This window comes from Helicoverpa armigera, chromosome 8 (assembly GCF_030705265.1).
Source record: "Helicoverpa armigera isolate CAAS_96S chromosome 8, ASM3070526v1, whole genome shotgun sequence".
Classification (NCBI taxonomy): domain Eukaryota; kingdom Metazoa; phylum Arthropoda; class Insecta; order Lepidoptera; family Noctuidae; genus Helicoverpa; species Helicoverpa armigera.
The window spans coordinates 2221811-2249332 of record NC_087127.1 but is presented as its reverse complement, the minus strand read 5'-3'; the positions used below and the strand labels follow the sequence as shown (position 1 = coordinate 2249332).

Sequence of the window (27522 nt, the reverse complement as noted above, 5' to 3'; positions counted from 1 at the left end):
TGTTTTAATAAGCATGTAAGTAGAAACAGTGTGGACATTAGTAATAAAATAATTGTATTGTACATAGAGGACCAATCCATTCAAGTACCAGGCCCTTTTCCCAATTCCCAGGAAAACTGTTGGTGTAAATAAATGGCATCTTTTTTATGTTAAATGATGAAATGACTCCTCCAGCTATGGGTTAGCAGCGGTGGGGGAGTGTCAGACTCTTATTGACTAATACCCATCATTTTCCATTTTAGGTCTTTTATGTAATAGGGCCGCGGTAACTCTTTCGAACAATCCTGCAGCCTCGGCAGGCCTTGACCCTACTAGGCGCCTCTGGAAATAACTGGCAACTAACTTAAAGTCTGTAATTTTCTTCATAATTGGTCCAGCTTTGTAGAAATACTAACATCATATTTTTTTTTCTATTGATTGCAATAAACCTAGCAATTTTCCGAAACATTGAAAAAATATAGGTAAAAAGTGTATTTTACTAACAAGTATCAAGCTCTGTTTACATAACTAATTTTATAATTATGAAAACTAATCTAACTTAAAAAAAAACAGCTTCCGTCAACCTCCCATATAACGCCGAGCCCACAAGCACGTTATCTCTACTATAAAGTCGGTATCAAATTGCCGAACAGACAGTATGTAGTTACCAATTAACTATAAAGTGTCTCGGACTAGATAATCTTGACAGTTGACAGTCGCGTGTCATTTGTCTGACCACGCCCGTCGATATGTTGCCGACTGTACTTCTGTTTGTCTTTATAATTGTTGCTGACTGTACAGGTAAGTTTTTTGTTTAAGTGGAAATAGTTTTAGGAATTCATATTACTCTAGACTTATCTCTAACTCTAAAGTTCTTCGATTATTATCACAGAGAGAAGTACGGATTATATTTATTGCAGTCTCGAATAGAATACATAGTAGGAAGGTCAACTCCAAAATATATTTTTTTGTGAGGTAGCAATATTTATCATTTGATATTCCCTTGGAAAAAATAACCGTCTAGTAAGGTTGTTTTTTTCTAGTAAATTAAAATTAACCAAATTGGTTAGTAGCTAAATTACCCACTGGAAAGCAATAATTAAAACAAAGCACTGGTACTCAGCTGCATCCGGTTTGACTGGAAGCCGACCCCAACATAGTTGGGAAAAAGGCTCAGAGGATGATGAATAATTAAAACAAAGAATCACTGCGTTACAAAATTGAAAGATAGAAGGAAATTATTAAGAACATTGGTACTATAAAATAGTATGTATTTGGACTAATTATAGGATATACATATTAACTTTAACTTCAACAATGAATAAGGCAATTATTGCCTATCTTTTCAATAATTCCGAAAACAAACTTACCTAATTCACCTTAATGAAACTTATTTCCCACTAACCTAAATGATAATCATTAGTCCTTAAAACATTGTCACTTTAGCAATTAATTTGCATATTTACGTATTCAGATAATTTTCAATGAAACAACACTTTAACTTACAAGAATTCATCAGCCTAACTAAACTATTGTCATAGGTGCTTCTTCTTTGTTTAAAATAATCGTAGTTTCCAATAAAGAAGAGTATTGTCGATAATATCTCCAAAAATGTAATACGACTTGCAGGCGGGCGCATTGATTTGTATGTAATCGATAATACACGCATTTCACGATCGGCATATTCTTGAGATTTGGATGCGTTATGTCTATTTTTATTGATTTTAACTGCATTAACTTTTAAGAAGGCATTTTATTTCTGCTTAGCGAATATTATCCACCTTCCAATTCGCAAATCTGAGACAGTATTTTAAGACCCACGATCAGAATATTTTAGGTACTTACTTTAATGTTGATTACACATAAAACTACAAAACATCTGCATACGTTTGTTTCTACATGACTTTTAGTGTCTCTCAACTACCTTGTTCACACAATCCCGCTAATAACATCATAATAGCCCAATTAACCATAGATAACTTCCCTACTCCAAACAGGCTGACTATCACTTGCTCAGATAGTGGGTGTGGCCTTATATCTGCGGAAACCACACGTCAAAACTTCGTGACTCTAATTATAAATGTAAATAATAACTTATCTGTCACTTATCTCTTAATATATCGACCGAAAAATAACTTTTATCTAATGGATTAAAGTTCATGCTCAAGGGGATGATTATTATATGTAATACATACAAATATATTAAACGAACATAAGGTCATCAGGGTAGATAGAACAATCGCTGAATCGACAAAAAACAATCATTTGCTAGTGTAATTTCAGTCTTAACTCGTCGACATAAAGTCTATTGTTCATAAATGTAAAGTAGTCATCATACAGGCCTATCATGATTTCCATGCCGCTAACATATGGGTGTGTTACTTTATAAATGACGTTGGTTTAGTAATTAAGTTAAGAGTATCCGCACACTGCAGACTAAATAGTCGGCCGCCAGTTGACCCGATGGTTGGCAATTTTTTTATAAGGAAAATCTTGTATCCAATCTATACTGTACGGTTTGACACCGGCTAGATACTTATGTAATGTGCGTACAACCTCCGCCTGCCCTGATTCTAATTTGATTTGGGGTCGACGCAACATGTCATCCTCTTCCACTTTCCCCTGTCACTCGCCACACTGACACTCACTCCCTTCCTATTCATGTCATCTTTCAAGCAATCCATCCATCTTTTCTTAGGTCTTCCTCTTCGTCTCCATCCATCTACATTCATACTTAGCACACACTTTGTAGCATGCGTATCATCCCTCCTCATTACATGCCCATACCATGACAATCTTCTACTTCTTATCTCTTCCGTAACTGGGGCTACTTTCAGACGTGAATGTGCGTACTACCATTCATCTTCATACTTATTAAGTGCCCGATCAAACTTACGACCTACTAAAAAGTCTGCAGTGTACAGTATTCTAAGAGTTACTAAAGATAAAAATTCGATTGTCATTGGAATTTTGAAAAACAAGTGATACTAGGTCATTTACTGCCTCATATTGAACTGGTGATGACGAAACGCCTTGTGTTTAATCCAAACATTATGTAATTGGGTTCCGAAGTTTAATTGTTAGAACACTAAACTTAATGTTCATTTGTTTATCCTTTACTGCAAAATGGAACACCAGTTATTGATGATAGATAAGGAGAAAAAAATAGTTCCATGATACTATTACGACAGTCTCTGCTTAGCCTTTTCCCAATTATACAATGTGTCCCGGGGATAAGTGACCGCCCGAAATTTTTTGAATATTTGTACAAAATTAAGGATAATTTCCTTTATATTTGGGACTTACCGCCTTTGGTTTTTTTTTAATAATTTTTAGTAAATACTGTGACGTGCTGCAGTTTTTTTAAGATATTTCCTAAGTTTTTACATCTTTTTAAATTCTTTTTTCTTTATTGACTAGCCGACATCATAGTTTATCAATTAAAATTATCAAACATAACAAAAATGTAATAAAACATTTATTAGAAAAAAAAGAAAATAAAAATTCAAAGAAAATAACGCCTTTTTTTCAGTTTTTTCAAAATAAGTCCAATAAATGCCCCGATAATATCACTTTATTTTAATTTATTAATAAACTACATGATATTTCCTACAATAGCTCACAACAATGTTTGCTGCTATTTCAAACAAATGCAAAAATACAGTCAGTTGAAATTTGAAAAACAAGAGCAAAGCCTGTTATTAACAGGCCTGACAATAAAAATTTTTTAATGATTTTTTTCAAAAATATAAATGAAATTATCCTTAATTTTGTACAAATATTCAAAAAATTTCGGGCGGTCACTTATCCCCGGGACACATTGTATAATCGGATGCTGCTAAGTCCCAGGGTTTTACAAGAAGCGACTGTCTATCTGACCTTCTCAACCCAGTTACTCCTTGGTAACACTGATTGTCCGACTAGCTTCTGACTACCCGTAACAACTGCCAAAGAAGTTCAATGACAGCCGGCTGTTTAGGCTTTTACTAAGTACAGTCAACTTCAGGTAACAGTTTTATAGGAAAATCGTACTTATTACTATTGAGTTAAGTTGCATGACAGTCACCACTGATGTGCAGTCTACCGTACCAAGAATTATTTATTTACTAAAAAGGACCATCTATCTCTCTAGAATCCTTTGCTCAAAGTGCACACGAATAGAATAACATCTGTATGACACTGCGCATGTCGGTACCGCTAAGTGGTACACAATACACGATCGAGCCGAAGGTCAGATCGACATTTTTTCTTTTATACACATAACGGACAAGTATGCTTTTGTGTATAAATAATAATATTGTAGTCAGTTTTTGCTGTGCAGTTGTTTATTTGCGTATTTTCGGCAGACTAAACAGTCGGCCGCGTAGTTGGGAATATATTTTTTTAGGAAATCGTGAATTCAGTAAATGTCTCTGATATCGGTCAAATACCTTTCTGTGGTTACATGTCTACTTCCGTTCGTCTCCATACTGATTTAATGAGCCAAATCAACTATCGGCCGAGTAAAATTTTGTAGTGTGCGCGTTGTCTAAATCTTGAATATTACTTAGTTTCTCGGTTTTTCCTCCGTAGATTTGCATGATTTTTGTAGGTCTAGATAAAAAGTATCCTGTATTCTGCAAAATCTATAATACCTATTTAAATCATGAGAGATGCGAGAAGCCGAAAATCGATCTCAGTGGCGTGCACTTGGAGAGGCCTATGTCCAGCAGTGGACTGCGATGGGCTGATGATGATGATGATTTAAATCAGATAATCAGTTTTCATTCGAAATTTTTAACGTTTAAATATAAATCATTGTCTGTCTAAAATGCTGTAGACGCGAAGTAATAGTATCATGACCCTATTAAAAAATACGCAACAAACAGCAGTTTTCAGTCTGTCCTTCAAAATTAAAATTTCATCATATAAGTATCAATGTATCATCTGAACTATAAAATATTTCACCATACGGGGCTTAATATTCATATCTAATATTTTTCAATAATCTTTATTGCTTATAATTTGACGCAATTTACAGCGGTGCTTTTTAAAATACAGATATTGCTCAACTTTGATTGACTACGTTAATCTAAGAATTAGTTTTCAGTAATAAATCAAAAAAAGATAGGTAGGTAATATCCAAACGTATTATTTCAATAATTGGTATTAAACCAGATTAAGATAGTATATTTATATTTTATATTAAAGAACATACTTTTTAGCGATTAAATATTTATTATAATTTTAGCAATAGAGTGACCATGTTATAAAAATCTTTGATAAGAACTTTTTTCGTAGACACAACAAACGGAGGAAATCACGCATTTTCTGTATTTTATTAAAGTATTTTTTCCAACATATAACATTGGCCTATTTTTTCAATTTCACATATATAACAGTTACAGCCTATCCTTAAAACTAATATTGAATAAAAAAATATTTATACACTGTTGGTGTTTTTATCACTTCTAAGAAAATATAGGTATTCTTATCTATTCATAATATATGCAAAGAAATATTTTTCATTATCTTCCTATGACTAACTTGTTTAGCATGCAAGAATTTATGAACAGCAGAGTAAAATATAAAGAGAAAATGGATTGTAAGTTCCAGTCGATCCTTACACATGTTCAGTGACTATTAATTATATTATTAAATTCCTATGTTTCACACGTTGCTATCCGCAAGTGTAACTGGGTTGAGGAAGTCAGATAGGCAGTCGCTCCTTGTAAAACACTGCATCCGGTTAGACTTGAAGCCGACCCCAACATAGTTGGGAAAAGGTTAGCCAGATGATGACTGCTCACACATTTTTACCATATTTTTGGTATCTCTACATTTATTTATTTATTATTTTTTGATTTGATTGCTCGCATATTTTATGAACACATATTAGTGAGCATACATTGTTGTGAACATATGATACCCGTTGTATAAAGCCTGCAATGCCGAAAGGGAAAACAAAACGATATGACGTCAACCCATCCAAGGACCTACCGCGCAAAATGCTGCTTAACCTCGATCGATCCGCAATTCTTAAAAAGTCACGCGCTTCACATAAGCACATGTAAAGGTAAAAAGGAAACACAAGTGGTCGCGAAATACCTAAATAACCATATAGGTGGTGCAGAATAAAAACTATAAGCATTTTAAATCAAAGTATTTTTTTTTTGTCAAACTGGTTGAACGGTTCCAAAGAGTTGGTCTCATGGAGAAGAACCGAAAAGAAACGTATTACAATTGTTTTCAAGATATTCTTAAGCATGAGATTTTCTTGCGAGACTTTCATCATAATCATATCAGCCAATTGCCGTCTACTGCTACAAGAATTTAATATTTGTTAATGAATTAAAATGCGACAGCTGTGTCTACAGAATTTAATATAAAAACATGAAAACAAGTTAAATCGTATGATAATATACTTTTATCAGTATTTAAACTGGTGAGTGAAGTTAGCCTCGAAAGGTACAGGGAAATATACATTTACTAAAAACATACCAGATTTTGTTAACAATATAACAATCTTATACTGAAAGGTTTCTTTGATAATATTGGGGTAGCTTTATACGGAGATAGGAAAACAACTAAATAAAATTTAGCACTAACTAAAGTCTTTCGTGTAGTAAAAAATCCAGCATGCATAACAATACTCAAAACATTTATAAAAACAGCTTTATTAATAATAACCTTCTGACATTGTTTTAATGAAAACAAATCCGAAGAGATTAGGTACATATTTTTTTTCGCCCAACATGAAAAGGTTCTCATAACATAAATAAATCATTTCTAATAACACTGGCTTTAAATGTGGTCGAATGCAATTAAAAAAATACAAATTTCAAATAAAGAACCCAAATGGAAACCCTACTTGCTGTCATGACGTCAAACACAAAGGATTTGTATCACGGATAACAAAATTATTAGCGGAGGTGCCATAACGGAAAATGTCCTAAGAAAGTTGCGCGCCAAAATGCGAGTGTGCGAGGAACGTTACCGTCTTCACCCTTATAGACCTTTGGACCTGATAATTTATTGTAATACCAAAAATCGTTAGCAGATCGCTTAAAGAACCCGGACGCCTACTTAGTTCACTTGTCTGATCGTTTTGGTCAAGTCCATCGTGCGTATCTGACCTAGAAGAAGGCGCCTGACCTACCTGCACTATAGCATCTCCACTGATCTTTCCTTGCTCCGTGATTTGTATCCCAAAAACCCGTTCGACATCGGCTGCAAATTATTGTGCAGGCACACGAGGTCAACGGCCTTGTTTCGGTAGCGATTGCAAAAAAAGAAACCATCGACCTCACGGTAATCAGAAACAAGTTACTTTTTTTTTTTAATCGAGTTACGAGTAACCGAACTCATTATGTCACTGGTCGAAAGTGAAATGTCAGCTTTGAAGAGGATTTCCGATAGTTTGAGAGCTGTCAAAATTAATTGTTAGGTAACTTATGATTGAATGACAAATACTTATCAGGTTACCGATTGAAATAAGTAGGTTATTTAAGTGACGGGGCCGGGAAAGTACAGAATCTGTGGTAAGAAGTAGGTAGATCATTTTACCTTGACATAAAGCTATGACATAAATGTATAAATAAAAAAATTACATCTGTTTGGTTGGCAGTTATCTCTTACTAATCATAAATATACTATAAAAACTACACTCGAATTGAATAACAATATTATACATGAAAAAGAAGATGACTGATACCAACCTTTTATTAGATCATGTTAATGTTCAGTGTTTTTTTCAATCTCTATCAGCGGTCATCTTTGTATTTACTTGCAATTTATTACAATAGAGATTTCACAGTGTTTCGTTATATCTTTATCATTTTTATTTACTACTCTAACCGTTTCACTCACGTCCCGTGGAATCTACTACCCGTACGGGGATAAAGTACCAATATAGCCTATGTTACTAGATAAGGGACAGTAGCTTTCCAACAGTGAAATAATTTTTCAAATCTGTTCAGTAGTTTCGGAGCCTTTAGGGTGCAAATAACAACTTGTTTTTTTGTTATATTATCATTACAGGCCAAATAAACTTAGTGTACCTACAAATGAAGGTACCTACAAATGAACCAGGATTATATTTTCCTTTACCGTTATTCAGTTCATGTTGTGACTTGAAGATCAGAATCTCCCCAATCAGAGTAGGTAAAGGATATGGAATTACTTATGAACGTCATAAAGAGTATTTTTTATTACTTACCTTATTGGTTCAATAAGGTAAGTAACACATTTTTGCTCTGATACGCAACCCTTCGTGCGCGAGTCCGACTAGCACTTGGTCGGTTTTTTAGAAGTTACTGTGGAATCGAAAAGTATCATTGGACCTACCTCAATAAAGCATAAAGATATACTTTTTGAGGGAAATATGGGTACCTAAAAAGTTATTTTTAAAATATACGTATTGGTATTAAATACCCAAAGATAATGTCAACTAAATTCTTCCGTATCAAGACAGGGCAAACGATATTGATCAACATATTTTTGAAGACAGGGACATTACCTGTTTAAATACATATCAATATGTAAGTATAGCGTATTCGACTACCAAAACTGCACATGTAATCATTTGACTCATTCTCATTAATATTCAGGGAGACACGTCGGTAGGGTGGCCATAAAAAATTGAGAAAAAAATTGGTTTCATTTTTTACGATTATTTCAACTATTTGTCTGTAGCAACTACAATAACTACCTAGATTATTAATTTTTTTTCAAGTATTTCCCGCGGAAATAATTATTTTTATAGTCTGTTTTTTTAAGTGGACAAAGAGACAATTACTTTTTAATTATAAAAACAATAAGTCATAAATCTAAATAAAATCATCGTAAATGTTGCATGTTAACACTTTCACAACATTCCTCCTTCATTCAAGTTCAAGTTACACTGAAGGTTTTATTGTATTTTTATTTAAAAAAAATCATTTAAAATTACACGTCGTAGTTCCAAAGAAAATGTTTAGAAAAAAAACTAACGTGCGTATCGTCAATGTTTTGTGATAATTCGTAACACCGTTGACTTTTTTAAACATACCTCTAATTATAATACTCTTAGAAATTTGTAAATTATTCTACGTACGTAGGTATTTCGTTCTTATATTAATTTAACAATAACGTGACCATGAACGTAAAGGCTCATATTTTTGGAGAGGCAAAAGCGTGAATTTCAATATGATCTATATGAGAGCATATCGTTTTAATATCATCATCTCCCGAGCATTTTCCTAACTATGTTGGGGTCGGCTTCCAGTCTAAACGGACTCAGCTGAGTACCAGTGCTTTACAAGAAGTGAATGCCTATCTGACCTCCTCAACCCTGTTACCCGGGCAACCCGATACCCCTTGGTTAGATTGGTGTCAGGCTTCTGACTACCCGTAACGACTGCGTATCGTTGTAATACATGTCAAGAGTTTTCAGTAGTTATTTGTCAATGCCATGTTCTCTCCCAGTTTGCAACAGTAACAGTAACGCTGCCGATTCACGTCAGACTTTTTGTAGTACATTATAATCGGCCCGATTTTCTGAAAGACGTTCTCACTACGATTTGCCGCCCGACTTATTGTAGGTCGTGTGCATTGGCTACCTAACCTACCGCTATCAGTGATCTATTTTTATTCTACAAAAAAACGGTCACCGAATTATCGGACGTTTTTTTGGTAATTTAGGTACAGACCACCAATGCGCTGCGCAAGAAATGAATTAACTTCGTAACTGATTGATGTATTCATAGATACATATGTATATGTACATTACCTACAGACTCACTCAGCATCTATTCTCTTTTTGAGAAGAAGACTTTTATAACAATCTAAAATACATCGAAAATTTTTCGATAAAAACGTTCGAATAAACTAAATAAAAGTAGTTATAGGTAGCACTGCGATAATTTACAAGCCACGTGGCAAGTCTCAGTTAACGCTATAAATAAAACAATAATTATTCAATAAACAACAAAAATTACAAAGAATCATTGATTATGCATTTTATTTCAACAACTTTGGCCCATATTTTTGTTCAAAGATAGTTAATTTCTAAAACAATGATTTAATTACAATAGGTAACCTTTCAATTGGCATTGTAGAGTTTTCCTTGATAAAGAAAAATACGCTGTGGCATCGTTAATCATTAACTTTACTAAAGCATAACTCTTTAACTCTATTAATTTATTTAATTTTTTAATGACAAGTCTACATTACATACATATATGTATAGGTACTGTGACATTTTTTTTAGATCATGCAGGAATAGACTTTTCTTACAAAACACTATAATAACACCAAACATATGTTCTGTGTCGAAACGTATCTTACCAGAGTGCAAAATATTGGCTATAAAAAAACAATGTTACCTTTATGAGAGTTCATCAATGAGTTTTAATTATTCTTCTTCTAAACGATTTTTTAAAAGTAATACAGAAGCATGCATAGATCACGAAAGTCATATAATTAACTTTCGGTAAAAAAAATATCAAGGCAAGTGCAAATATACCAATGCAACTTTTCTAACTTTGTATGTACTTTCTAAGTATATCTTGGACACCTATGGCTGATAAAAGGTGAAGGAAAGCATCTTGAGGAAACCTGGACTATAAAGTCTGAAATCACCAACCCGCATTGAGCAAGCGTGGTGATTAATGCTCAATCCTTCTCCGTGTGAGAGGAGGCCTGTGCCTAGCAGTGGGACGATAAGAAGGCTGTAACAGTAAAAATATAATATGTCCCACTCTAATTAGTTCTTAGATCATCAATAAACCTACATAATTAAGTATATCTATCTATATATCTGTCTATCTTACAAGATTAACAAAGCAATCACAAGAAAGGATTGTCCGTAACATTCGACAAACGCGTGGTACCCTTAGCATTAAGCCCTCGAAAATGAAGTGAATTGCAGTTGATAAAACGCGCGACTCCTGCGCAGACGCCTCAGTATCTCAATAATGGCGCGCGTACATATTACGATATTATTCGTCTTGGCCGCAAAACTCGTTTCAGGTGCGTAATTGTGAAAAAAAAATTGTGATGTGTTTCGTGTATTTTTTTTTTGGTAGTGAGCAGACTCTTTTAAAATTTAGAAAAAAGTGGTGGTGTTTGTTTTTGATTATGATACTTTTTATAAAACCTTTTTGGGTTTTTAGTTACTGTCTTCTTTAGGTAGACATAAATAGCAAAAAAAAAAATATGTATTACCAAATTAGTATACAGAAGAACTATTTTTTAAAGTCTTTTTACATTTCTAAAAAACATAAATAATACAAAGTGACACTAAGTACGTGAACCAATTTAAAATTCACTTCAAAATGTAAAAATAAACGAAATAGGTAGCAAAAACAATAATCTTCCATGTACACTATTTTGTAAAACATCATGTTACTGATACTCCATTCTAAAACCATAACAAATCGACTATGTAAATTACAGTAGTAACAATGAAAAGTAATAAATTATTTCTACAAAAGAAAACCACGTAAATCTATTTGCCAAGCTGTTACGAATTACAATGTAGATTTTTCCTTTTAAAATGCAAGAATCTTTACGAATCAATAACAATTGAAGTTTATTTGTAAAAAAGTAATTTATGGGATTAAGTACCTATTTTTTCATACCTGGGGCCCGATTCTCCTAAGTTAATAATGTCAAAATCGAATCGCAATATGATCGCAATAGCAGTTTTAACCATATCGGGCATTCTGCTACTAATAAAAGACCAATCGTATTCGATTGACATTTGATTGGTGTGCGATTGGTCTGCTATTTCGGTGATTTTAGTCTATACGGTAGTTTGCTGTACAATCATTTTGCAATCGTAAATCATTTGCAGACAAAATGATTCATTATTGAATGACAGAAAAGGATAAAAACGTTTATTTCCACAAAAAAATAGCGGAATGCCACATATGCTTCAATCGTAATCGAGTCGGGATTGAATCTCAGTCGAATCGAGTCGAACGTGAATCGTATGTCGCTTAAGTAAAATTAGGAGAATCGGGCTCCTGAGTATTTTTCGGATACTAATAGCAATATTATGCGTTAAGAGTACTCGCACACTACAAACTTTTAGTCGGCCGATAGTTGGTTTGGGCTGGTAATTATATGTATAAATCAGTGTGAAGATGAATGATAGTACGCACATTACAAAGATCAGGTCTTTAACCGGTACCAGAATGACTGAAAACTTTGATTGGAATAAAGTTTTATTTTTTTGCCAAACTCTGGGTGAACTGTCGGCCAACTGTTTAGTCTGTATCTGTAGTATGTAAGGGTACTCTAAGACTACTATAATATTGACTATTGAGCCCTACTTATCTTTTTTATCTCCGTTAAATCACCGAAACACTTTTTGTTTCGGTAAAAACTTGTCACCAAACGCAAACAAACAAAAACCGGATTTCTCTTCTACGTGAAAAGTTGAATGATACAGAATGATATTTTTTTCTTACTGAACTAAACTTATTAGGTCACTAGCGGTTTCCCGTGTAACGTGTAATACATAATCCCGTACCTGGATAAAATATAGCCTATGTCGCTCGGGAATAATGTAGCTTCCCAACAGTGATCCCAGAATTTTTCAAATCGCTCAAGTAATTTCGGATCCTTTTCATACCAAACAAAACAATCAAATCTTTCCTCTTTATAAGTGTAGATAGAGCAGATTACGCCTCTTAAAACATAGTAGTGGCCTAGTAGTTAATTCATCGGTCTCTAAATTACAAGCTGTGTAGGTTCGATTCCAGATCAGATATGTATTTTTTAAGTGTTTGTCGGACCAATGCCTGAGTAAAGGTGAAGAAACTTTATGCCTCTCCGTGTTTAAAAACCTTAACTTTTAACCGACTTCCCAATAAGGAGGAGGTTCTCAATTCGGATGTTTGAATGTTAACTGCTTATATGCCCCTAAACATAGAACAGTAGAAAACCATTGTGTAGTTAAGTATAAGTACCTAAGTAGTTCGTTTGAAACTCTGATTACTGATTACCTAAGCATTACAGAAGTATTTTTTCGAAAACAATCATTTTTGTACAACTGAAGAGGTAGTATATGCCATTATTTTTTTTGTATAGTTGAACCTGCTTATTACGTTTTTGTGAAGAGCAGTTTATCGGCCATTATCCGGCAGTCGGTATAATTTGTGTTACATTGTGTTCTCCACTGATAAGGCACTCGAAGCGAGATTTGTAACATAGAGATAGTTTTTAGAATATATCACGTATAGATGAGTTTTTTTAGTAAAGGATCACGTATGTTAGTGATAGTTTAAATAGATATCGATTATTTTTTATCGTTTAAAGTTTAATTTGAAAAGATTGCACCATTAAGTACTAATCAGAGAGGTTCACGTAAATTACAACATAAATTAATAAGATGTATGTATCATATCATTGATCCGATGTGAATACGAGTTCTGAATTTTCTGAATTTGCGAACTAGAAATATGGCATTTACTCTGAAAAAACTATCTGTATATTTATAGTAATAATACAACTGAAGTATTTGTTGTTTTTCTTATAACGCATGAAGTATTTCTTATACTGCAGCTATTTGAAGAATTCTTTCGGTGTTTACATATCTTATTCATCGAGATAGACTATAACCTATTGTAGTATTTACCCGTTTGCGGAAAGTATTTTTTTCAGGAATGAGTATACCTACCAGCTTGTAGTAGCATTATTTTTGCTGTTGGTACCTAAAAATCATGAGACAATTCAAATAGGTGTCAATGACCATAATTTGCGCAAATTGTTGGACAGACGTAACAAGACAACAAGGTTTCTCATATACTCGAAATACGAGGAAATCAGTTACGTTATTAACCATAATTTATGAATGAGGTAAAACAGACTTATCTTTTTATGGCACCTTTTTGACTTATCTTTTTTTTTCAAATGATCATTCATTATACTGTTGGGTATAAATGTTTTTATTGCGTGATTTGATACTCAAAATCAAATCAAATCATTTATTGATATATAAAAATTCACACACAAATACTAAAAAAAAATTTGACATACTATATTTTTTTACGCATTTCTTATTTAACGAATATTTTTAACTGGTTTTAAAACCTAGTTAAACGTGACTATAAACGTAAAAATGCTAATTCACTTAGCCAATCCATCATCTTTTTCTAACAAAATGACTAATTCAATCGGTAAATTAAACAATATAAATTAAAGTTCATTAATATTCTAAAGCTATGAATTCAGACTTGCACCAAAACCGGTTCAGCTCAAATGAAGGTTAGACGCTGGTGAGTTTGCGAGCCACTATCATTTTGCGTAAAATACTGCATAATTATTTAATAATATGTATTTTAGACAATTAGGACGGAAACATTGCGGTGAGTGCTTATTCTGAACTTGATGGTAGTTCAATCTCATATCAATGACAATCAAACCAATGAGATCACTCTTAGCGATAAGATCGCCATGTCACCTAGTATAAGTAAATCGATTTAATATAAAAAATGAAAAAATTGGTGTAACTTATAAAGCATGTCTGTCTATATATCAGAGTTGTAGGTACATTGCTTATTTTCCTACTGTTGTAATTCGTATCGGAATCATTTAAATCTGTGTAATATAATGGTAAAAAAAAAAAAAACAACTAAACCCCTATTTCTTCAGATAATCTCATAATAAGTCAAATTCCTTATACCTTCAATACGCTGTGAATGCTGTGATCCATAATTCATGAAGTAGGTTTTCAAAAAACGGTGTGAACGAAGAAAATAACAACTGAATTTCCTTTTTTCGACAGGCGATGTCGCGGCCCCAAAACCAAAGAAGGTTTTGGACACCACCATGAACCCTGCATACATACCGGCCGAAGAGAAACATGGATCTTTCTGGAAGAAGTCAGCAGCACAGACTCTGAAGGCCAAGCTTGCAGAGAAACCGAACACTAATAAAGCGAAGAATGGAATCCTGTTCATTGGTGATGGCATGTCCTTGGCAACCATTATGGCGGCCAGGACGTTCTCTGGGCAGCTCCAGCAAAGTCTTGGAGAAGAGTCAGTCTTGGATTTTGAGAGATTTCCAGTCGTTGGATTGGCTAGGGTGAGTTTTTTTTTAAGTGTGTGATAAAAGATTTTTTACTGTAGGTGATGTTATACAGGGTTACTGGTAAGTAGACCGCATCCTTTCAGGAGGTGATAGTATAGGTCAATATGGACAAATTTGACCCTGGGATACACTGGGCAAAAGTTGACCCGTTTCGAGATAATCGAATTTCAAGATCAGTCGTCTAGGTACTCGTATAAATTTTCATTATTAGTCAAAAGTCTCGTTTTTGTGGATTTTTGTGTGTTTTTGGATAGAAGATGAATCACTTCATAATAACAAACCATAACACTGTACAAATCACAGAGGAAATAATAGCGAACAGCAATTACTTTTTTAGTAGTTATTTTCTCAAAAATATTACTCTTCATTTTTTTGTGCAGAATACTTAAAAAACATCTACATCTATCTAGCTATCCAAAAAGGCACAAAACACACAAAAATCCGCAAAAACGAGACTTTTAACTAATATTAAAAATGTATTCGTGTACCTAGACGACTTGTAAAGAAAAGATCTTGAAATTCGATTATCTTGAAACGGGTCAACTTTTGCCCAGTGTATCCCAGGGTCAAATTTGTCCGTATTGACCTATACTATCACCTCCTGAAAGGATGCGGTCTACTTACCAGTAACCCTGTATATAAAGACAGTTTTAATAAGTATGATGTGGTGTTAGAGTACCCTGCACACTGCAGGCTAAACAGTCGGCCGATCATTTACCCGATGTACGTCAATTTTTTTTTAAAGAATGTCTTGATTCCAACCCACCTTTGACAAACAAACACAAAATAAGGAAGGAAGCGCAAGAGTAGGTACAATCGCTTACATAAAGTATTGTCCGAAATATACAAAAAGAGATCAATTTGATCAACCAAGCGGAACACGAAACACGAAGAAGTACAACTATGTACTAACAAACCGCAGTTTTACGTGACTGTACTGTCGTGATATTTTTTTTCTATGACCTAAATATCGATTGAACCAGACCCTTCAAGCAAGTAAGGTAACTCTTGAACAGCAGTACTGACTGGTCACTATTCTCACCCAGTTACTTTGCTAGGCCGAAATATAGCTAAGTAACTACACAACAGTCAAAATACATATATCAATAAAACACGCACATATTATCCTCATCCGTAGAGCATCAAATGCAAATTTACATTTTTTAAGTATTTATTGCAATTAGTTTTGAAAAAAACTTATGCTGTCCCCAAAGAGCTGTGTACCTATTTAAATATCATCACATAATACTTATATTGTTTGCTTGTATTTTATTAATCCAAAGGTAACATTCCGTAGTTCCAACTTACTGTTTATTATGCATAGATGTTCATATATCGAGTAATTGTTGATCGAGAACATCAAATTCTTAGTAATCAATTAAATAAATATGTATCTGATGTTCTTCATAATAAAACTACAATATAACTGTGAAATCTTCGTATTAAATACACGGGTAAATATTATTATTACACATGGATAATAGGAAATAAACAAGCTATTTTCCCAACTATGTCAATAAAAGTATGATAGACAAAAAAGTACCTATTTAAATGGTAATGTAACCTTGATTGCAACCAAAGGTTTCTCAACCAGCAGAGATAGTCGTTCATTTTCATCCAAGATTTATAAAATACTGCAACTTACCATGAACTTATCAACTTCAAAGATCAAACGATTAGAGCATCTATTAATTAGACAAAAGTCCTTTAAAACAGCGTAAACTACGCGGCATAAAAAACGCCTTACTTAAAGGCTCATACTACGCTTACTACTGGCCTTAGCATAAAAATTACATTGTCATATTGTCATGTCAACTTAAGACAGTTGTAATGAAAACCATCTGAAAGTCATTAACCATTATATTAAACAAGGTTTTCCTAAGTACGTCAGGAGGATATTTCTATTTTTCGCAGTCTCTAAGGCTTTAAAACAATGGAGTTTCACCATGACATATTTGCTTAAATATTTTAGTTAATTAGTTGCTTTTGGATTAGCAACTATTGTAACACTTACTCGCAAGGCTATATTGGTGTTTAGATAAACTGGGTTGAATGGAAGCGAATATTCATTTCATGTCGTTTTGTTTCATAGGTCTGTATCAATATTATAGGATCCCACATAGAAGTATTGTTAGATAGGTTCGTTGGATCTTCTGTTGACTGACGTCTATGGATCTTTAAAAATGTTTACGTGTGTTTAAAAGGTACACAACCTAGCTTCCATTTTTACCAAATATTAAGTATTTAGGCTTTTATCGACCTTCGAGTAACTAGCTTGTAGATATTACCAGCCGTTTTCCTGGGGTATCACTCGAATCCCGTGATAACTTCTGCCCGTAGGCACTAGTGTAGCTACCCAACAGTGAAAGAATTTTCAAATGGGTTCAGCTTATGATCCTTTACAAACAAACATACAACAAAATAAAGTTTCCTCATTATTATATGAGTAGGTGTACTTATATCTAGATTGCACCAAACATCATCATTATCTTATTTGAAATAAATCCACTTCATTGTGCCTACTCCACTCCACTATTAATGTTCCATAGATCAATCTAATTCAGATAGATCGATATACACAAAACGCGTTCTAGATTCTGGTAACGCGCTTGACCGCGCACACGACGTGTCACGTTCAAGGAGAGGTGCGCACGCGCCGAGGTCGCGCACACTATGTGACGTCACACTCTCTTCCTTACGAATTGTTTCCTTTTGGAGATAATTTGGTAGTTTAAGAACTGTTTTAAGTGTCGGACAAGTAATGACTTTTGAAGTCTTGTCCCTGTCTTCTTATGAAAAGAAAATTAAGAAGAATTCTTCTTATGAGAAGAAAAGAAATAAACAAGCAAGCATGAGCTGGCTTTTTTTGTGAATTGGGTGTTATATGCAGGGAATATAGATATGGATGCATGAAGTTTTCGACTACCCAATATATACGTTTTAGGGACCATTGTCGAAATAGGAGGGGTTGTAAAATAAGTCTTTGAAGATGACTGTCTATAATGGCAAATTATAGGTTGATTTCTAAGTCAATCACCTGAAACATTTATTCGGTGCTTATAGAAAGTATAGAATCATCATCTGCCTAGCCTCTTCCCATGTTGACGTCGGCTTCTAGATGGATGCAGCTGTGTAGGATGAGCGTTTCAATGGAGCGACTCCCTATCTGACCTCGTCAACCCAATTACTTCGGGCAACTGTTAATAAGAATAGTTGTCAGGATTTTTGGCGTTTTACCAAAGATGTTCAAATGAAAGCCGGGACTTAGGTACATCTGCCAATTTAACGTGCCTTACTCAAGTCCAGCACTCTTTCTTGTAGTAGGTATCTGAAGTATGAATTCAGGTGTAGGATATTTTTTTCATGTAAAACACGAGACTTTAGTGTACATAGGTCTATCAATTTACCACAGTAGGTCACCTAGTAATGTAATACATAGTCTAGCGTATTGTCATGCGGAGTGACATGCATATTCTCAAACAATGCAAGGAAGGAAGCGAACAATATTATTTTCACGGTAATTAAATCATTGTCAAGTTGTTCTTAGTCAAGGATACAGGAAAGCGTAAACACTGAGGTGAAAATACTTAGACATGCCTTCAAGATAAAATAACCGGCCAAATGCGTAGGGTTCCGTACCATCCAAACTAATATTCTATATATTTATGGATATCGAACAAAAATTAGCAAAAAAATCACGTTTGTTGTATGGGAGCCCCCCGAAATATTTATTATATTCTAGTTTTCAGTATTTGTTGTTATAGCGGCAACAGAATTACATCATCTGTGAAAATTTCAACTCTCAAACTATCACGGTTCATGAGATAGGTACAGCCTGGTGACAGACGAACGGACGGACAGAGGAGCGAAAACAATAGGGTCCCGTTTTGCCCTTTGGGTACGGAACCCTAAAACAATGTCTTCATAAAAAATAACTGTATATACTGCACTTTACTTTGGCACTTTTGTTACTGGTTTTGACCTTGCAAAAATTATTGCAATATTGTCTTAAGAAATAATATTGCTATAAGCATCATGTCAGGGGCTTTGCACCAATCATCATGAACTGACCACCACCAGATAAATACATATGTTAATCTAGTGTCCAGGTTAACATATGTATTTAAAGTGACAGCATAACACAATTCCCTTACCCACCCTCAGTAAAATCAGGCGATTTAGCTTGCCAAAACTCTACTGAAAATACATACAATAAATTGTAGATACAGGATTCTCACTACAGCACCGATATACATACCATTGCAATTACCAATTGATTCACGATCCAATATCGTAACCAAACTACCTACTAACTGTATCCATATTTAGTTAGTGGTCGCAAGCGCGACTGCTGTGCTCGGTCTCGGGTTTGATTCCCGGGTTAGGCCTAAATCGCTTTGTGGGTTTTAGAAACTTTCACAAAGCAGTCCGGGCTATGAACGTGAAGGAATATTGAGAGCACTATAACATGAATCGAAAAGTGCTGGAGTGGAGACCTCAAACTAGCAAGTGCAGCGTAGGACGTCCACCGATAAGGCGGACTGACGACCTTATAAAGGTCGCCGGAAGACGCTGGATGCAGGTCGCCTCCAACAGGTATCTGTGGAGATCTAAGGGGGAGGCCTATGTTCAGCAGTGGACGTCCTATGGCTGAGATGATGACTACAATATGTCTGCCTTGGACGCCATCATAAAAGTATCCATATTTATTTCCAGACCTACTGCATAGATGCTCAAGTGCCCGATTCTGCGTGCACAGCCACATCTTATCTCAGCGGAGTGAAGACGAAGTACGGGGTAATAGGCCTCGATGGCAATGTCACTCGCGGTTCCTGCTTCTCACAACTGCACCAACCGAATTGGGCGTCGTCCATCGGAAAGTGGGCTTTGGATCAAGGAATGGATGTCGGTTAGTATATTTTTATTGACACGCTTATATTAGCTTCACTTGTATGTAAGAAAATCTTGGAATCTTAATCAGACACACTTGCCAGCCTTCGATCAGGATGACAATGACTGGCTAAGAAATCGTGTTTTTTAGTCTTTTAATCTATTCGAAATATTTTTCTTGATACCTATTTTTTGGCGAGGTTAAGCCAATGGACACCAATGGCTGATTAAAAAGCGAAGGAATACCTACATCCCGAGGAAACCTGGATTATAAGTATAATATTTTCTATGGACCTAAGATGCCTGATTTAAATTAATAAATTAAATTGATATACTTACTAATGTGATAAATGTGAAAGTTAGTATATTTGTTGATTGCGCTCTCTTGCTAAAATTGGTGAAGCGATTGAGATGTTTTCTATAAAAAATGTGATATCCTGGTCATTTTCTAATCTGGTTATTTTATAACTTTCTTTGTCCCATGAGTCATAATATCATACATACAGATATCAAAACCATAGGCAGTGGAGTGGTTAACATTGCTGAAAGTATTATACCTCTATTTTTCTTTGCCATATACTTATCAGGTCATTTACTTACTTTTCACGAACAATAAGCGATATATTATATACTTAAATAGTGGAAATTATGAAATTAGTGGTCGTAATATATTTTGATCTTCTTCTTTGACGTCAAGTTGTATATTAGGTGTTACAAAAAAGGAACAATTGGTGATTAGAGAATACAATAGATACTTATTGCTTTACTTATATGTTTAGTTTGACTATGACAGGGGCTTCAGATGTTCGGAAATAGTAACATGTTGTTATTTGGTTGTCACTGCGTTGGCCTGACCTTAGACCAATGTAGTAATGAACAATATACACCCATGGTTAAACTTAACTAGATTTAATTACTACATACTTAGGTACTTAAGATATTTCAAACATAATTTTTCCAAAAATTATCATGGTCAACGAAAATTATTATAAATGAAGATTCAATATTCCTTACTGTGTGAAACTAAACTATCCAAGTAGTGGGCTGTGTAGACTATTCTCCCAATTTTTGCCATTGGGTTCCATCAGCGCCATCTATTTGAAATAACTGGAAGTTACGGGTGACAACTGTGATCGTAATTTCGCAGTTTTCCGTCAGATGGCGCTGATAGTAGATAGTGTCAGCTATGAGATGTTTTACAGAATGCTTATGAAAACTCGTTGAATTTATTCAGAATAAAAACAGAAAAATAAGGTATTGAATGAACATTTGAAATCTCGAAATCAGAACTGATTACTAAGCAAAATGTTGTTGATACATCTTTTAAAACTTGCAGCATGATCAAATGTGGGGGAGTGTCAGACTCTTACTGACAAACCCATCATGTTCCTTTCTAAGCCCTTTATCTACCATGGCCGCGATAATTCTTTCGAACAATCCCTCAAAGATACTTACCCCTGTTCTCTCAAATTCCAGGAGTAGTCACAACAACCAGAGTTACCCACGCTTCTCCCGCCGGTATGTACGCTCACACTTCGGAACGCAATTGGGAGTCTGATGCAGACGTACCACCAGAATGCTTGGCGGCTGGCTGCAGGGACATCGCGTACCAACTCGTTACTGAATCCCCTGGAAGACATTTTAAGGTACATTATGACTTTGACTTGTTCTGTGGAAGGTTTTGAGCATCAAAGTGGACGGATATAGGGGAAGAGGACAACTAGGGGCCCGATTCACCTAAATTTACTGCGACATACGATTCACATTCGACTGAAATCCAATCACGACTCAATTACGATTGAAGCGTATAGACCAAAATAGTAGAAGAATGCCCAAAGAAGAACACCAAGAAGAAGACCAAAGTAGTAAAGAAGAAACTGCTATTGCGATTCAATTTCTATTCAATTTTGACATTATTAACTTAGGAGAATCGGGCACCAGAGAAACGATGGATGGATTGTGTGAAGAACAATGATAGATAGAGGAGTATGGAAGGAGAAAACATGCTGTGCCGACCCCAAATAAAATTGGGATAAAGGCAGGAGGATGATGATGATTATGGCTTTGGCTTAATACATTCAAGCTGCGGTTTCACCCGCGTCCTGTGGAAACTATTTTTCGGACCCAAATAGATTAGACGATAGTGTAGTTTTCAAAAAGTTGTTTCCCTGAAAGGCTCCTTCCTTAAGTGGTTTTATTTTTTCATACGTGCAAAGATAACATTTTTGCATAAGCTCATATCGATGATTTATTGTTTCTTGAAAACCCATTATAGACAAAATGTTTGAAAAGGTCAGACAATCAACAGTGATTTAAAGTATTTTCAATAGAAAGTATTTAAGCTCTAGTTTCCTAACATACTATTTACTAAAGAAAGTATCTATTGATGAAAATGTTTGGTGCTGTTGTGAATTCTGAATTCTATGAAGTGATGATGCTAATCATTATTTAAGGAATTAATCATTTAATAAATATGTAAATGAAGTTTATATTGAACACTGTTCGTTTGTTGCCAAATAATGGCCATGACCTTGACTTTGGTCTAACTTAAAATGATGTAGGTATTATACTAATTTCAGGTTATCATGGGCGGTGGTCGGCGAGAATTTCTTCCTAACGTGACAAGTCTAGTTGGAAACACTAAAGGAAAGAGACGCGATGGTGTAGACTTAACCGAACTGTGGCATGTTGACAAAGTCAATCTGAACGCCACGCATCAATACGTGACTGATAGACAGGAACTTTTGAAGGTAAGCACAAACAGTCATTGTGGATTGCACACCATAGTTATATACCTATTCTGGTAAAACCTCAAGAGAAATGAAATTCGGTAGAAACTGCTCGTTAATAAAGGCATATGATAAGAGCGGTTTGAAACTGGCTACATCATTTCGTAGCATTTTCTTAACAAGAATATATTATTTGTGGTTAAAATAATAAATTCTTGTTAAGAAAATGCGCAAACTTTGTCATTTTATTGTTAAAAAAGTTTCATAGATACACTTTTACTTTGATAGGTTTGAATACAAAACAAAAGATATTGATAACGAAAGGTCTTTATTTTAAAAACGCTTTTAGTCATACGTCTGCGCGTCGGCGACGCGACCAATTACCGCGATTACGTCATACTATACATGTCATTCTTAGAAGCGAACTGGTGAATGTTGCCGACCTCACGAGCCTCAGCGTCTGTATTTGTCTCGCTTAGACTTCGGTCTTCGATTTCGACGGCCAGTGGTTGTTTGCCGGACCCTTGGGCGTGGCACGGGTTTCTAAATGAATCGAGACTTTGGGTAACTCCCAAAATGTTTCTTTCGTTGGGGACCTTATGGGTTCCTTGAGTGAGGGTATACTCTCCGAGACGCGTAAATTCTGGGAGCAGCTCGTAAATGTTCAAAATTTAATTTTTTGTAGCTAACTGGTTGACTGGTAGAGAGTGCCTTGTGGCATTAAGTCCGCCAATGTACCATTTTGTACATAAAGTAAAAATAAATAGATCACCGCTTTGCAGACACTGGCACGTCGTCGTAAAGAACTCGTAACTCATATAATCCGACATCTTTCTGTCTTGCTTGTGACAAAATTCTAAAGAAAACGGAGGGTAAGGGATCGCGACGCCGGCGGTTGCGCGGGAAATCCACAACAAGCGACGACGTCACAATAAGGCTAATAGTCCAGATGAACGCACTAGACGCGGGCTGCCGCGCGATTCACCAGGGGCTCGATCCTGCTAATTTTACTTAAGCGGCATACGATTCACATCCGACTGAGATCAAATCACGACTCAATTACGATTGAAGCGTACGTGGCGTTCTGCTATTTTTTAGAAAAGGTTAAAAAAACGTTTTTACCCTTTTCTGTGATTCAATAGTGAATCATGTAGTCTGCAAATGATTTACGATTGCAATATGATTGTAAAGCAAAGTACCGTAATAGACCAAATGGCAGACCAACGACAAACCAATTGAATGTCATTGGAATACGGTCTTATATCAGCAGAATGCCCACTAGGGTTAAAACTGCTATTGCGATTCAATTTTCACAATATAAACAATGGAGATCTTGCGCGCGGTGCATGAAGCAATTACACGTACACAACAAAATTCGATTTGTTCCCGAGCCAATCGCGCGTCTTTGTGCGTTCATCTGCACTTAGCCTAAAGCTTGCGTTGAGTCACTGTCATCATATGACAACTATGAAAATACGTGAACTAAGAATGCAGATATGCTCTCATTAATTCTGAACCACACATTTTTGGCGCAATTCCTGGAAAAATCCCATATTTATCTGAGCAAGTAGGAACCTGTTTCAATGTATTTTCTTCACGTTTCCAGGTGTTCAATTCGGATGATCTCCCAGAGTACTTACTAGGTCTGTTTCGCGATGACCACATGGACTATCACTTGAAAGCTGAAAACCAACCAACTCTCGAAGAAATGGTGGAAGTCGCCATCAAAATGCTTAGTAGAAGCACTAAAGGATATTTTCTATTTGTCGAAGGTAATTTTTTCTTTAATACTTTGAGAAACTGAGACTTTGAGTCCAATAACATGCTAAAATAAAATTAAAAATCCACCGATAAACGACTTTCACCGCGGGGATATTTACTTTTTTGTTTAAGTAATGTTAAATAGGTAGGTTTAAAATAATAGTTTGATAGTCAAAAGACCATAAGAGAATACAAGACCTTGAAAAAATATGAAAATACGCTCTGTTAACTAAAGATAAACAATCTTGACAGAACTTTTACACAAATACGTAAAACAAATAAAGTACTGCTTACAGTAAAGAGTTCATTAAGTAATTTCGGAGTATTTACATTGATTTTTAGCTGCTTTTTTTCTAACATGAGTCTTAAAACAAAAAGGTCACATCAAAGTTGTATTGTTCAGTTAAGTGTACTCAAATGGTGTGCAGGTATGTTTTGAAGTTAATAATCCCTGTTTATAGTGGAATGTCGCGAAATAATAACATAATGTTTCCGTTTCTAGGTGGCAGAATAGACCACGCCCACCACGACAGCTTAGCTCACTTAGCACTAGATGAGACAGTGGAGTACTCAAAGGCCGTCAAGAAGGCAAGAAGTTTAACAAACGAGAAAGATACCTTGATAGTCGTCAGCTCCGACCACGCTCACACAATGACTGTAGCTGGCTACCCTTCCAGAGGGAACGATATCCTTGGAACAGTGGACTCGGCAGCTGGTCTTGATGGGAAGCCATATACTACTATTAGCTACGCGAATGGTAAAGCACATTCGATTGGAGCGGATGGTACGCGGGTCGATGTGACACTGCAAAATGAATTTTCGATACGTAAGTTGTTTTCTGCATTTGTTCTTTTGTAAGTTAACAGAACGAATTTCAAATATGGGTATTATTTGCAATTTAATTAAAATAACAACTACGCAGAATACATTGACCATTATGATTCTCGCATTCATTCAGTTCGTAAAATATAAGGCTTCAGTTAGCAAACTGCAATATACATATACCTACCACTACTCAACACTGGTTAAAAAAGCAAGTTTGTGCAATAATTGTTTTACCAAAATAGCAAACTATCGATTCATAATATTTAGACCTAGGTACTATCACATCACTCATTTCTGCGAAAGACACATTAAAATATCAATATTTTTTAACAATTGGACTGTATTTCCAATCTACCTTAAGAAGGAACGCCTAAACAAACCTAAGGATCAAAGTTTTTTACCTGACATCATTAGTATAAGAGAAATACTTGGAACGGCTCATAAGTTTCCGAGTATTTAACCGCAACCGCATACATTTTGATACAACTGTATCAAAATGTATGCGGTTGTAATTCAAAGTATTTACCATTAAATGACAAGTATTTTAAGCTAATTTCAAGTAATTTTATTGAATCATTTCTTTCTTATTTAAAGATTAAATATAGCCTATGTTACTCGGGACTAGAGTAGCTTTCCAACAGTGAAGGATTGTTTAGGAAGGAAGGAACTGTTTAGTAGTTTCGGAGTCATTAGGGCACAAACAAATAAAAAAAGGTTTCCTCTTTATTATATTAGTGTGTGATAAGTGTGTAAAAAGGAACCTACATTTTTATCGTAATGTCGTATGATTTTCAGGTGATCCAAATTATGCGTACCCTAGTCTCGTCCCGTTGGACTCGGAGACGCATGGGGGAGAGGACGTTGCAGTGTACGCCTCAGGACCCTGGCAGCACCTCTTCACAGCCAGCTATGAGCAGAACGTAGTCCCACACCTCATGGCATACGCCATGTGTCTGACAGAAGACCACCACGAGAACTGCGAACCTATTCAAGAAAGGGTGGCGTCAAATTCGATCACTGTAAAACCTAGTACAACGATGTTAGCCGGCCTATCTGTGATGCTTAGTAAAAAGTTCTGCTGTTAGGATTTAATACTTAATTAGCTAGTCCCCGTGTTTAACCTCAAAACGCCTCGTATCATTGAGGAAAACCGCATGAATATTCTTTCAGTAGTTTGAGAGATTGGCCGACCATTAACGTACGCATCTACTAGGGAAAAGTACCTACGTACTTGTACCGACAGCAATACGTTGACCTATGATTTCTTCAATAGATTTTCAACCTTATCACGAAAGGTGAAGGTTAATGTTCGATTGGTACAATTTGACAGATCCGGGTAGGTTGACTTGCTGGCTTTTGTACCTATAGTTGGCTATTATTTCGAGTTCCGAAAAACGCGGAAGGGTTTATTGTTATATAATATAAAATGAAGTGATATTTCGCTTTTAAGATAATATATTAGTATGAATTTATTAAGTTTATCGAAACAGAGCTGCTCGTGAAGTGGTTCTGTACACCAGTTCAAATTATCACTTAGTTTCAACATAAAGTACGTGTAAAGAACTATAGAACGTTCCTTATAGACTAAGTATTAGCCCTACGTAAACCGTTTATCACCACGCTTGCACAAGTCTCAAGGTGGGTTGGCGATTTCAGACTTTACAATCTAAGTTCCCTTAATATGTTTTCCTTCACTTTAATTCAGTCATCACTTCAAGATATACTTAGAAAGTATATTTCTGGTAATTAAAACTATTTATTTATTATAGTACTAAATGATAGGCAAAGATTACCGCTTATTTTTCCACGAAGAGTTAGAGTACCCGTACACTACAAACTTTTAGTCGGCCGATAGTTTGTTTTGGCTCTTAAAACAGAATGAAAATGAATGGTCCTAGTACGCAAACGAAGATCAGTATATATATCCTAGTATTTCCGTGGTATCAAACTGACTGAAGCCTTTGATTAGAATCAAGATTTTCTTTAAAAAAAATGCCGACTATCGGCCAACTGTCGGCCGAATATTTTTGGTCTACTGTGTACTCTTAGTGAAAAACAAAGGTTACTACTGTTTCTTTCTGTACGGAAATGTATAGGAAACATTTAATAAGTGCTAATAGTTGGTAGTTAGAAAATATTAGAATGTTGAATCGTGTTTGTTGTAAGAAATTCTTTCTGTTGTTTTGTGAATAAATTAGTTTTAAGCAAGTTGATGTAATTAAGCAGAATATTTCAGTATTTCTATGATTAGATACCTAATAAAAAAGTACAATATACAATA

The 27522-nt window shown here is 35.1% G+C and overlaps 1 protein-coding gene across 2 annotated transcripts; it reads left to right on the top strand.

The window, feature by feature from the left end:
* The first annotated feature begins 627 nt into the window (after nt 1–627).
* LOC110382615 (membrane-bound alkaline phosphatase) lies at nt 628–27522 on the top strand. Of its 2 annotated transcripts, none has more exons than XM_021343278.3 (8): nt 628–780; nt 14732–15030; nt 19753–19945; nt 21403–21572; nt 22506–22676; nt 24262–24427; nt 24919–25242; nt 26037–27522. In XM_021343278.3, the coding sequence occupies exons 1-8, from the start codon at nt 729–731 to the stop codon at nt 26324–26326; spliced, it is 1665 nt and encodes a 554-aa protein (XP_021198953.3). In that variant the 5' UTR covers nt 628–728; the 3' UTR covers nt 26327–27522. The 2 variants fall into 2 exon arrangements, with proteins under 2 accessions (XP_021198953.3, XP_021198944.2); XM_021343269.3 differs by lacking the exon at nt 628–780 and adding an exon at nt 10814–10968.

Excerpts from the sequence above, each read along its gene's own strand:
- LOC110382615 (XM_021343269.3), top strand. The coding sequence starts at position 10,914 with ATGGCGCGCGTACATATTACGATATTATTCGTCTTGGCCGCAAAACTC. Across the intron at positions 21,573-22,505 it reads CCCCTGGAAGACATTTTAAG|GTTATCATGGGCGGTGGTCG; the intron begins GTACATTATGAC and ends TACTAATTTCAG. Across the intron at positions 24,428-24,918 it reads ATATTTTCTATTTGTCGAAG|GTGGCAGAATAGACCACGCC; the intron begins GTAATTTTTTCT and ends TTCCGTTTCTAG.